The sequence below is a fragment of the Scomber japonicus genome, chromosome 20 (assembly GCF_027409825.1).
Source record: "Scomber japonicus isolate fScoJap1 chromosome 20, fScoJap1.pri, whole genome shotgun sequence".
In the NCBI taxonomy this organism is placed as follows: domain Eukaryota; kingdom Metazoa; phylum Chordata; class Actinopteri; order Scombriformes; family Scombridae; genus Scomber; species Scomber japonicus.
This window is the reverse complement of record NC_070597.1, coordinates 28,927,831-28,941,406: the sequence shown is the minus strand read 5'-3', so window position 1 is coordinate 28,941,406 and position 13,576 is coordinate 28,927,831. Positions and strand designations below refer to the sequence as shown.

Sequence of the window (13,576 nt, the reverse complement as noted above, 5' to 3'; positions counted from 1 at the left end):
TAAGGAGAATAGTATTGGTCCAAGCACTGAAACTTGAGGAACACCATGTCTAACTTTTGTTTGCATGGAGGATTTATCATTAACATTTACAAACTGAAATCTATCAGATAAATATGATTTAAAGACCGTGTAAAGTGAAAATATATTTGTGTTCTGAGTTAGTCACATCACAGACAGATGTGTTATTAACCATCCTTCCAAATTTGAATGCTAGAAAAATTGTCTAAGTATGTAAAATTATCTTTTAAAATCATGAAAAATCAAGCACTTCTCTGTGCTGCCAAACGCTGGGGGCGTGTCTGCTGAAGGCGCTGGAAACACACCCACGCGCGGAAGGGGGCCGCCTCCGTGTAACATAGCAACAGTAGCAATGGACGCTAGCGCTAACAACAGCATTGCAGTGACCCAGCCCTACATGTTTGAGCCATCAGAGCCAGACACTGACTCAGGGTCAGACAATGAACATGCACAATCTCGTGCCTCACAGTCTGCAACAGAATGGTAATGTATTTCTCCTATTTATGCAAGTTAGCAATATGTATTAATGACTAGGGATGATCCTGTCTACAGTTAGCCGAGTTAGCCGCCAAGCTAGCAACCGAGTTAGCCGCCGAGTTACGCTCCCACTGACTATTATAGCCTAGCTAAAAACGTTAGGGTTTCATGTAATGAAGAATTGTGATTGTTTTGTCTGTTCACAGATTAAACACTTGATTTTTATTACTGTTTCGTTAATTTAATTACTCCTTTTGTTTATACCTAATAAAGGTAGTACTAGTATTTGTTTTTAAGAGTGTAGTGCAGGGCCGGTTCTAGGCAGGTATATATGAGGGGGCAGTCAGAAATGTGAAGGGGGCATCATGTGTACACATCATGCTCCAGCACTTTTTTCTGTGCTTATAGTAACAATGCTTTCTTCATTGAAAGGGGTCTATGTGTCCAACCCCAACCTGGAGAAGTGGATTGTACTTTGTCAGGCCTCTACCTTCAGACCTGTCCAACTTGGGTGTCCCACCTGAACACTAACTGAGGCATACAACCCCCCTGACCACAATAAGGTGGCAATCCCTCAAGGGGGGAAACTGAAAAATAAAAATAAAATGAATAAAATAAAATTAAATAAAACATCCTTCATCCAGAACATAACATTTATCTTAACTGGATGACCTGATTTTCAAATAAATTTTAACCTAACGTAAGACTTCTCACACTATAGTAAACTATATATAATACTACATGTATACTAATATTGTGTCATATTCACGTGGAAGAAGGTGAAGTGAGACTGATTTCTGCTTTATACAACCCCTGCATCCGTTACACTGCATAACCACAGGCGGTACAATTTAGTCAACATCAGAATTAACATCAACCATACATGATTACTGGCCAGAAGTAATCAAACACACCAGGAGACTCAGTCGCGGTGGCTACACTACTAATTACAGTTAACATCAAACTTAACACTATGTATGGCCATATAACCTGGAAACTCACATAACACAATTAAATATGCACATAACATCACTAAAACATGGCTTTCCTTTCAAACATTAACAGTCCCATGAGCCTTTGAGCTCAAACCAGAGAACCAGCTCAAATTGTCCCAATCAGAGTGACCACTCCCCCCTCTGGTCGCTACAATATTTACAAAACTGAAAGGTAGTCTTATTGAATAATAATACAAAATTTTCTCAAACTATTTTATAAAACACAACAGATATACAGCAGAACTTTTTTTTTCTTGTTTTTTGTTGGCAGCTTAACAGGCTGCTTTGGGGGAGCACTTGTTGAGGGGATGGAGGGAGCTGGTGCAGGAGAATCAGTGCTTGCTGATGCTAAAGGTGCAGTATTGCTAGCTGCTGTGATTATTAAAAAACAACAGTAGAGAGCTACAGCCTGGGGCGGGGCTTTACGTAGGGGTCCGTCCATAGACTGTATAAAGAGTCCGTCAGACACAGGTCACTTGTCTTCAGTTTGTTACATGCAGTGGACGTGGACACTCATCTCTATGCTTGTAACGCTGCTGCTCCTTCAATGTCTAACCCACTCCGTGGCAGTGCTGAACCCTGACACAGGGCTGAGGGGTGTGTGCGGGTGTGTGTGCGGGTGTGTGTCTGTGCTGTGCAGCCTGTGGTGAATACACGTCATAGACTGTATATGATACACGCACAGCGGAGGGACAGAGAGATGAGAAGGAAGCCAACACTGTAGGCTATCGTGTGTGTCCCTTTTTCGGCAGATTTTTCCGCTAATGCACATTATTTTGTCAACTTGTAATGTATATTAATTTTGTGAGTATATTAAAATGTGCTTTCTCAACTTCCAAAATTTTGATTTGAGGGGGCAAGACATTTATTTAAGGGGGCTCTGCCCCCTCTTGCCCCTGCGTAGAGCCGGCCTCGGTGTAGTGGGTGGTAAACCCAAGTAAATTCAGTTTGTCCAGCTTTGAAAGGAGGCATTTTACTCGTTTTTTCAGATCACACTATTCAACAAATGTGGGGAAATGCATTAGGTAACTAATTAGACTACAAAAAAGTAAAATATAACACTAACCAGTTTCACTTAGTCAGTTACTTACCTGTCTTCTGATTAATTCGTGGATTGCTGAATGTCATCATTATAACACACAGGCTGAATAAGACAATATGCTTCAACTGATTAGGTCATTTTGCTGAACCAGGCTTCATACTGAACTGACAACTGAAATGGTTAACATTCGTCACACTGTGATTAAAAATGTACTTGTGCAGGTGCACATGTGGAGAATGCAGAATAATGCCCACAGAGGTTGAAAATGTCTGCTGCAAGGAGCTGAATGCTGTATGTAAATGAAAACTGTTTTTCACAATAATAATTCAAATAATGAATACATAAGCAGCAGCATACTAGATGTCTAGCACTAAAACACCTATTACACATATTCCTATAGGTTCAGAGTAGATGTGGAGAGCTGCCTGAAGAGCCACGCTGCATGACTCTTCATCCAGGCTTGGAGCCAGTCTGCCTGAACCCCTACTCCCTGCAGAATGCACTAAACATTTAGCGGAAAAGGAAAGATCTGGGTAACGTAGACAATATAATAATTGTTTTACTGATTTCGGATATTTATAAATTACACTTGTGTTGATCAAATGACATGCCTTTCAAAGAGAGGTAAGGTTTAGTACCCGGGAATAAACTTACATCATTTATACAATCATATTATAGTTGACTAATGTATACAGTGTATTTCATTTACACTTAAAGCACATGAGTGATGCTTGACTGTATCCATTTTAATCCTTCATCTTCCTGAGCTATATATAAACTCTCATGTTGGACAGATTGCAAACAATAAATACTGGTTCATTCTTTAGCTGTTTTTCACTACATAGTAAATCAACCAACATGTACATCACCTTGATATATAGATGTATAAACTGAATGCACATGATTGGACATTTATACAAGCAATCACTAGATTATTATTATTATTATTATTATTATTATTATTATTTCTGAAAATGTAGCTGTGTGGTCGTGGAAATTCCTTGGAATAAAAAAACTGCTGCCAATACGATGAGGTAGACTGCAGGTTGATGAATCAAACTCATCTTCCGAGGTCCCAATCTGTAAGACATGACAAAAATGTGGAGGGAAAGGCTTTTTGTTTATTACATCAAACAAATAAGTTCAGTTTGGTTTCAGATAGGTTCTTCTAAAAGACAACACATGTCAATAATGTTTTGTGAAAGACAGCTCCAGTGTCAAATTTGATTACACAGAGGACAACATACCAAAAGTAAACATACATAAAAATATAAATCAAAGTATTTTTCTACATTTTTTATTACAGGCGTGCTCGCTACCTGGCCTACAGGAGTTTTGTGTCCTGGTGCTGGGGATACCTGGGAAAGGACAACCGGGTTGTCATCCCCTCCTGTGTTGTCCTCCGCATTCATCAGGAGTACCCTGATGAAGATGGGGAATACACAGGTTTTAAACCTCCCCTTTAGATTGATTTATTATTTATAGTTTATTGCTTGCTTATATTGTTATTTGTTTATAAAATGTGTCCAATATAAAATAAATGTATTATTGAGTAATGATATATTTGTGTGTGTCACAACTTACTTCTTTTACAATGGAGGCTGGTGGAGCTCTGGTCCTGAGATTGGCTGAGGCAGGAGTAGGCTTGGGCGGTATAAAGGTGTTGCAGTATACCAAGGTCCCAGCTAGCAATTTTTTGTTCTAAAAATGTTCTGAGAAGGTTACTTTTAATGTTCTTACAATGTTTTTTGCAGGAAGTTTTCTTTAAGTTCCCAGAACGTTATGGAGGAACGTTCTCTAAAAACATTCTAAAAATGATTTGTGATAACATTCTTAAAATATTGAATGAAAATATAGCTATAACATTATATCCTAATGTTTTACTGATGTTTTTTGCGGGTAGTTTTCTTTAAGTTCCCAGAACGTTATGTAGGAACGTTCTCTAAAAACTTTCTAACAACATTTTGTGATAACATTCTTACAATTGTTACAAATGAAAACAGTGCTACAACATTATACCCAAATGCTCTTTAAAATGTTTACAGCTGAGTTTCAGAATTATACTACTTAAGAACTGGATAACATGCTTTGAACATTTTTTAACAATTATTATGTTATGATATTTAAACATTGAAATATGACATCAACTTTCAATTTCAGGATTAATGTTTCCTGAGTGAGCACTGGTCAGTGGGATCACTGATAATTTACTTCAAAATAGAATTGGACTACAATCGTAAAAAATGTTTCACAACATGAATTTATTTATTTTCATGAATTTGAACTGGTGTTCAGCACTGGGAGCCTATGGACTGTGGGTGGGGATGAATGAAAATGAAATGGGGTTTCAGCTGAAAAAGCTGTTGAAGTCTCCCGAAACTGTGAAAAAGCTGTACTGAACAATCACAGGGTCACAGGCATGGCAGGAAGAAACCGGGAATACGCGGATCCATCCGCAGGGAGACCAGGGAAAAAAAAAAACGCTCCGACCTCTCTTCTCTCTCCACACATCCTTTAAGCATATTAACCAGATTTAGACACAATACCACCGCTATTTCATGACAAATTAACGTGAAGACTGTTTTAACATTACATTACGGCTACAATAACGCTACGTTATCAAGCACATGTACATGATATGCTAAGCTAACTAGCCGGCCGCTAACTAACATCACATAATCATGTTTTTACCACTATAACTGTTAGTTACAGAACAGAATAAAAAGTATACACTTGGGAGTCACGTGGGATCGCCGAGCAAGATGGCTGCTCACTAGAAGTTGTCCAGAAGCCTCACCGAAATAATGTAATTAATCCGTAAATATCTCCTCATTTACTGTTACTTTTATACCCAACAACAACCCTTAATAGTTTTTTCGTAAATTCTCCGTCGAATTTATACTATGGCTACATCCTCGAAATATTTCAAGACCACACGTGGAAAGCCTGCCCCGGATGCTGGTGGTACTAGCCCCAAACGCTGTGAGCAGAGTGCTAGCCTGGAAAACCTTTTGGCCGAAGTGAGCAAAATGAGTTCCACGCTCAATACAGTGGCTACAGACGTGTCAACTATTAAAGAGACTACAACGGAACTGAAAAATGCTGTAAGCGCTATGCAAGAACGATTGACTGAGGCAGAAACCAGAATATCTGATGTGGAGGATACCACACAACAGCTAGTCAGTGACCGCGAGATACACGGTAAGCGCATAGACACGTTGTGGAGCCGTGTAGAGGATTTAGAGAACAGAAGCCGCCGCAATAACATCAGGTTGCTAGGCTTGAAAGAGGGCAAGGAAGGGGACAACATAAAGGCATGCATTGAAAAGATCTTGTCTGAGGGGTTAGGCATGGACATTGACAGTGAATTTGCAATTGAGAGGGCTCATCGTTCTCCCGGATTTCGTCTGGAGGAAAACCAACCCCCGAGGCTAATAATGATCCGATTCTTGCGCTCTTCTGCGAGAGAGAAAGTACTGAAAGCTGCGAGGAAGAAAGGTGGAACAACGTGGAGTGGATGTAAACTTTCACTTTTCCCAGACATGACAAGAGATCTGGCTGAAAGCAGAAAAGCCTTTACAGCGGCCAAACAGCTACTGCACGACAAGAACGTGAAGTTCACCCTTGCTTTTCCTGCGACACTCCGGTTTACATGGATGGGGAGGAGCAGGAAGTTTCAAGATGCATCGGAAGCTGTCAAGTTCATTGAACAACGAATGACGGAGGCGGGAGGTGATGAGAGGGACCACGCTGATGAAGATTAATGCACAATGACATTTACCATTAAGGGAGAGTTTGAGAAAGGTATGGTGTGGCTGGATAGTTTGTGAAGCTATCTGAACCTAGGAGGCTAGTCGGACGTTCCACAGACCAGCTCAGAGTTTTATTTTATTTTTTATTTTCATTTTATTTCTTCTTCTTTTACTGATTTAACAGGGAAGAGTCTCTAGTTAGTAGGAGTCTCTTACGTGTGAATGTTTTCATTTAGTGATAAGGGGGGTGTTACATTGACCAGTTTGGTCATGCTTGTTCATTTACTAGTTACAAGCATTTTGAAATTATTCAATGATGGTACAACAGTTTTGAAAATGGTACTGTTTTATGAAGGTCAGACAAAATGGAATTGCTTTTATTTGCCCAATACTTACATTCTTAGTTGTTTTACTTCAGGTCTGAATGGCAAATAATTCTTATGTTAAGGTAGTGTCCTGGAACATTAATGGATGCGGAAACCCAGTGAAAAGGAAGAAGGTGCTCTCATATCTTAAACTTCATCAAACAGACATAGCATTTATTCAGGAAACACACTTAAAGGACGAAGAGGTTAAAAAATTTAAAAGAGACTGGGTAGGGCATGTTTTCTACAGCTTTTTTTCCAATAAGAAAAATGGAGTTCTTATTCTGGTACACAAAATGCTAAACTTCTCACTAGTAAGGGAGTTTGCGGATGCTAATGGCAGAATCATTTGTATTGAGACTATCATAAATGGCATGGAACTAACACTCTGTAATATTTATGCCCCCAACAAAGAAGAGCCATCTTTTTTCCATGAGGTTAATAGAATATTGGGGAATGTGCAAGGACAAGTAGTGTTGGCTGGAGATTTTAACCAGGTTATTGATGGTGCATTAGATAGGAGCAGATTTTCCCGAACTGTCATACCTAAGGATAGAGCGGCTATTCACACATTAATGAAAGACAATGGGCTGATGGATGTATGGCGTGTGGTCAATCCAAATAAGCGAGAATATTCCTTTTATTCTCATTGCCACAAGTCCTACTCACGTATAGATTTCATATTGATCTCTCAGAATCTAATCAATGCTGTCATCGACAGCAACGTTAACACCATTTCTTTGTCAGATCATGCACCTGTCGAACTCTGTATAAAAATATACCCAGAAAGACTCAGACGAGGTAGATGGAGAATGAATACCTCCATGCTTCAAGATGAGGTATTTCATAATGAACTGGCAGAAGATCTATCATCATTCTTTGAAATTAATATAGGTAGTACAGACAATATGGTGATGGTCTGGGAGGCATCAAAAGCATATATTAGAGGCAAAATTATAGCACAAACTTCCAAACGGAAAAAAGAGCACATTAACACTGTTAAAGAATTGGAAGCAGAATTAGTCATAATGGAAAGAAAACTGGCCGAGCATTACACTGACAGTCTGTTTAATGATATTTGTAAATGTAAATTCAAAATACATGAAATATTTAACAAAAGAGTATGCTCTATTTAGATTAAAAACAACATTTTATGAAGCAGGAGAGAAAACAGGCAAGCTTTTGGCTAGACAGCTGAAAGAGCAAAGTTGTGCCCATGTAATTCCTACAATTAGAAGAGAGGGGTCACTAGTAACATCCTCCAAAGAAATTAATGAGGTCTTCAAAAGTTTTTACCAAATGCCAAACAAACTATCACTGCAGAACTTCTTCCAGAACTTAACTCTCCCATGCCTATCACCCGCACAAGTAGAAACTCTTGATAAACCTGTGTCCCAGGAGGAGGTGAAGAAGGCCATCCGAGCCATGAAAACAGGGAAGTCACCTGGGTCTGACGGGTTTCCTGTTGAATATTACAAAGAGTACATAGACATACTTACTCCTGTTTTGACTGAAGTGTATGAAGAGGCTTTTCAAAGTGTTTCACTTCCACCATCTCTGAATGAAGCACTCATTTCATTGATCCCTAAGAAAGGCAGAGATCACACAGATCCTGCCAACTTTAGACCAATTAGCCTAATTAATGTAGACAGCAAAATGCTGGCCAAAGTACTGGCCATGAGGCTAGAATCAGTATTACCAGGCATTATACACCCAGATCAGGTTGGTTTCTTACAGGATAGATCTTTTACTGATAACCTAAGAAGGCTTATGCATTTGATGTGGTCAAACTCCTCCAACACTGCACCAGTGGCTGCTGTCTCATTGGACGCTGAGAAGGCTTTTGACAGGGTCGAGTGGGGTTTTCTTCACTCGGCCCTGTCAGAATTTGGGTTTGGAACCGGTTTCATGAAATGGGTTAAAATACTGTACAGTAATCCTAGGGCAGCATTTATGACTAATGGTGTAATCTCATCATTCTTTAACCTCTCCAGGGGAACACGACAGGGGTGTCCCCTATCACCACATCTATTTACAATTGTCTTGGAACCTTTGGCGATAGCCATAAGAGCAAACTCCTCCATTAAAGGAGTGGATGGAGGTGGTAGTGAACATAAATTAATGCTCTATGCCGATGACATTCTTTTTCTGACAAGGGATCCGCAAAACTCCCTACCTGCCTTAACGGATACTATTAATGAATATTCTCAGCTCTCAGGTTACAAAATTAATTGGACCAAATCTGAAGCAATGCCAGTGTCCAAACATTGTCATCCACAAATAATCACACAATATAACTTTAGGTGGGTGTCAAAGGGCATGGTCTACCTGGGCATTAAGTTGAGTCCAGACTTTGGTGAGATGACTGCTTTGAACTATGATCCACTGTTTCAAAAAATCAAGACGAACATAGGGAAATGGGGGAAGTTAAATCTGACCTTGTATGGCAAAGTAAATGTTATTAAAATGGTGATTGCCCCACAGTTTAACTATATATCCATGATGCTCCCACTTAGCATACCAGATCACATTTTTAAACAGTATGATAATCTAATCAAAGAATTCCTTTAGGCAGGGCGAAAGCCTAGATTTAAATTGAGCAAACTGTTTGCACCCAAGGACAAAGGCGGGTTGGGTTTACCTAATGTCAGATTGTACAGCTTGTCTTTTGAAATGGCTAAGTTAGCTAAACATTGGAGCGGTATGGTGTCTGGTCTAAAATGGGCCACTATAGAACAGACTCTTGCCACACCCTTCCATCCTATACAGGTATTATCCCAACAAGTAACTAGCTTAGAGAAGGATAGAAACCCAGTCATTAAACATTCTAGGGAGGTCTGGGCGAAGATTCATAAGTTACACAAAATGCCTCTTTACAAACAGCAATATTCCTCACTATGGCTTAACCCTGAAATTAAAATAGGGAAACAAACAGTGTTTTGGAAAAAGTGGGTAGAGAATGGGATCCATACAATTAATGACCTTTACAAAGAAGGTATTATTAAATCTTTTGCTGAGCTAGGTCAGGAGTACAATCTGCAAGAGAAGGGTGATTTCTGATTATGAAGTAGACAATCCAATTGCCAACTATCTTCGATATCCATGTAATCATAAGGCATCATTGTTTTATAAGAACTCAGTTTGTTTGACCAGTAGCTCATGTGAAAACTTAAGAATAATTTGGCAGAGAGATCTTGAATGTGATATAGACCAAGACACCTGGGAACACATTCTGGCCGATAATGGCAAATATATCAAAGAAATTAGATGTAAATTTATTCAATACAAAATCCTACACAGGTTTTACTGGACCCCATGCAGACTCTTTAGAATGGGACTAATGAATAATGATATCTTCTGGAAATGTAAAAAGGAAACTGGCACATTTCTACATCTCATATGGGATTGTGGTATGGTCAAGCCATTCTGGTGTAAAATACTGAAATTCCTAGAGACATGGACAACTATAAATCTCCCGATATGCCCACATTTATGTCTCCTAGGAGACAAAACAGTAATACCACAACTGACAAAAGATGCACACACAGTGTTGATAGTAGGAATAACCTCAGCTGCTAGAATCATACTAAGACATTGGAAGTCACCAGAAAACCCAACATTCCAAGAATGGAAAGTTCTAATGACTGAAACTGTGTCATATGAGGTCATGTTGACTAGAATAAGAGGCAAAAGGCCTGGGGTGTTGAGTTGTTGGGACTTCTTTGGAGAGTACCTGACCTCTAATTAGTGGCTTAAACATACGACTACTACAAAGCCTATGAACTTTCACCTTTTTCACTTTGGTGTTAAGATAGGACTGTACTTTGTATGTTGTAAGGCATATGTATAACCACATATATATATGTTTCTGTTGATTTTTTTTATTTTTTATGAAGGGGCACTTTCTAATTTCTAATGTTATTGTCTGACCATGTTTTATATTCATTTTTGTGTATGATGTACCATATGAGCTATGTACCAACTTTGTTTAAATAAAAAACTTTAATTACAAAAAAAAAAAAGTATACACTTAATTACCTTCTTTCTGGTTATGAAACAAGTTATTATCGGGACCAACGGGTAGTTGACCTTCCAGATAAAACTCATAAAACTCTCCGTTACACTCTGCTCTTCTCTCCCTTCACCACAACAGTACATCTGCTCGCAGCAAAACACACTACCTTGACCTGCGCCACATGTCCCGCCCCTTTTTTTGGTGAAACGACTTAGATTGGCTGTTAATTTGATAATGACACAATAACAACACAAAAACAGATTGATTGACAATAAGGTGGTGACAGGTCAGGTTGCACGGCTGATTTTAGATACAAAAAATAGCTTTTTTCTCCACAATGGACTTTAAAGGAACATAGCTCAATTCTTTTTAACAATATTTAACATTTTAACCTGTTCATATATTTATGCATTTTAACACATATTTTAACCAGTTTTTAATCTTACGAACTTTTTTAATGCTACAACTATTTATGCTGTTATTTATTTTATGCACTGATTTTAGACAGGGCTACACGTGTATACCAAAACATTTGTAATTGCACCACTTCTGGGAGAAATGGTGAATTTTCTGGAGAAGTTCCAGGGGTGCCACCACTACTACCCCCCCCCCCCCCCCCCCCCCCCCAAAAAAAAAAAAAAAAACAACTTACGAAGTACAGCGGGGTATAATTTCAGGTCCCTGAATTTTTTCCCCATGACCTGAAGTATCAACAACATCCTCAAAACATTTTCTAAATATTACTTAGTAAATGTTCTTTATGTGATGCCATTTAACATTGTGGGAACATTGTATAAGTAACATTGTATAATCGGTTACCTACACATTGTTCCTAAAATATCCTCTGAATGTTGCAGGCAAAACGTTCTTCCTTTGTTTACAGATCACATTAAAGAAACATTCTGTGAGAAACATTTTGTGATCTGATGCATCAATAACATCTTGAAAACATTTTCCACATATTTCTTTGTGATATTCTTCATTTATCATCATCTAACATTGTAAGAATGTTTTATAAATAACATAATATAATCCGAGGCCTTAACAACATACTAAAAACGTTTTCTGAATGTTGCTTTGAGAATGTTCCTAACCCTTTTCTTGTAACGTAAAGGAAATGTTGTATAGAAGAACATTCAATAATCCCCATAACCTGAAGTATCAACAACATCCTCAAAACATTTTCTAAATATTATTTTGAAAATGTTCTTTGTGTGACATCATATAATATTGTTGGAACATTTTATTGATAACATTCTGTAATCTGTTACCTACACTTTGTTCCTAAAATATCCTCAGAATGCCATAGATAAAATGTTCTTCCTATGTTTCTAAATGACAATCAATAACGTTGTGAAAACACTTGTGAAGAATGTTCCTTCCTAATTTTTGTAGAACATTGTAAGAATGTTTTATGAATAACATATTGCAATCAGAGGCCCTAATAACATACTGAAAATGTTTTTCAAATGTTTTTTTGACAATGTCTTTCCTTTGTTATTTTGGAACATTGTGATAATGTTTTATAGGGGAACATTTAATAATTGTTTACCTCACAAACATCCTCCTAACATCCTTAAAATGTTACATCTAAAACATTCTATCTTTGTTAACATTTAACAATACAGGAGCATTATTTGAAATAATAAACATCATTATGATGTTCTTTGAACATTAGATAAAAACATTTTCTATAAAACATAAACAGAACCTGTAGGGAATGTTAGCCAATGGTGTGGGAACGTTCCCTGCTAGCTGGGATGCACCGGCCCACAGAGCTCCGCTGCAGCCTGCAGACACAGCAGAGGCCCATTGGCTTGCCTGTCTAAAGAATACCTGGCCCAGTGGCCCTATGATAGGCTCCAGAGGCCCATGAGTCCCACCCACGCTGGTTCTTGAGCCCCCCCCCCCGTCCAATCACCTTTGATGACAAGCAATCAGATGAGAGCTAGTGAGAGATACTACTACAACAAAATGGACAATGCGGCTAAAAAGCGAAAAGGCGGAGCGGAAAAACGAAGAAAAGCTCTAGCAACCGACGCTGCTACGAGCAAAAACATTTCAGAAATGTTTGCTGCGGGGGCCAGCGTGGCCGGAGCGGCTTCAGGAGTGGGTCCCTCTCAGCAGCAGGTGTCGGACAGTGAGTCAAATGAGGCTCCCGCTGCCATGCTGGTGCAGGAGCAGGAGGTTGAGGAAGACTCTCCACCATGTGGAAGTGGTGATACAGTCTTAAGCAGGTGTGAGCCTGCCAGCATGGTGTGGATAAACACTCATTAAATGTTCAGAACGGTTATTTAACTGTCTATGAACTTTACTTAACATAATAAACAGCAAACTCTGCATAGTGTGGTGTGTTACAACTAGGCCTAAATCTAGTTATCTAAAGTATTGGAAAACAATCATATTCATATACTATCCTGATTCATTGATTATTTGATTTTATTAACCACTATTTCACCAAAGGATGACACATAATTACAAATCTGCAAGCTTACAAATCACATGTCGCAATGTCATGTGGTTTGAGCATGTAGCATGGAGCTTCCTCCAAGCATATGCTTGGAGGAAGGACATGAAACAGAAAAACATTGCAGAGTCTTTTCAATGACAGATATGCATTTATTTGTAAAGCATTATTTATTTCTAACTGTTATAATCTATTTTACCAGATCACACTCCCATGACACCTACATGATAATCTCAACCCCAGTTTTGTGATGAACTAGATGTGGTCTGCCACTTCGTGGCTGAGTGTCTGTTGTTCTTAAACATCCACTTGTTAATAATACCATTTACAGTTGACAGTGAAGTTGATGTTTTATTGTTTTTATTATGTTTTATTGTTTTTATTACTAATATTATATGCAAACTTTGAGTGCCACTGGACGGCTGCCTGGATGAATACATGATTT

General features: G+C 38.6%; 1 protein-coding gene across 1 annotated transcript in view; it reads left to right on the top strand.

Annotated features, from left to right (window-relative positions):
• The first annotated feature begins 7,948 nt into the window (after positions 1-7,948).
• LOC128381197 (HEAT repeat-containing protein 1-like) overlaps positions 7,949-13,576 on the top strand; it is a 22,050-nt gene continuing 16,422 nt past the window's right edge. Inside the window, exon 1 of the mRNA XM_053341145.1 lies at positions 7,949-8,130. Coding sequence (XP_053197120.1) covers positions 7,949-8,130 — 182 coding nt within the window. The remainder of the gene's footprint in view (positions 8,131-13,576) is intronic.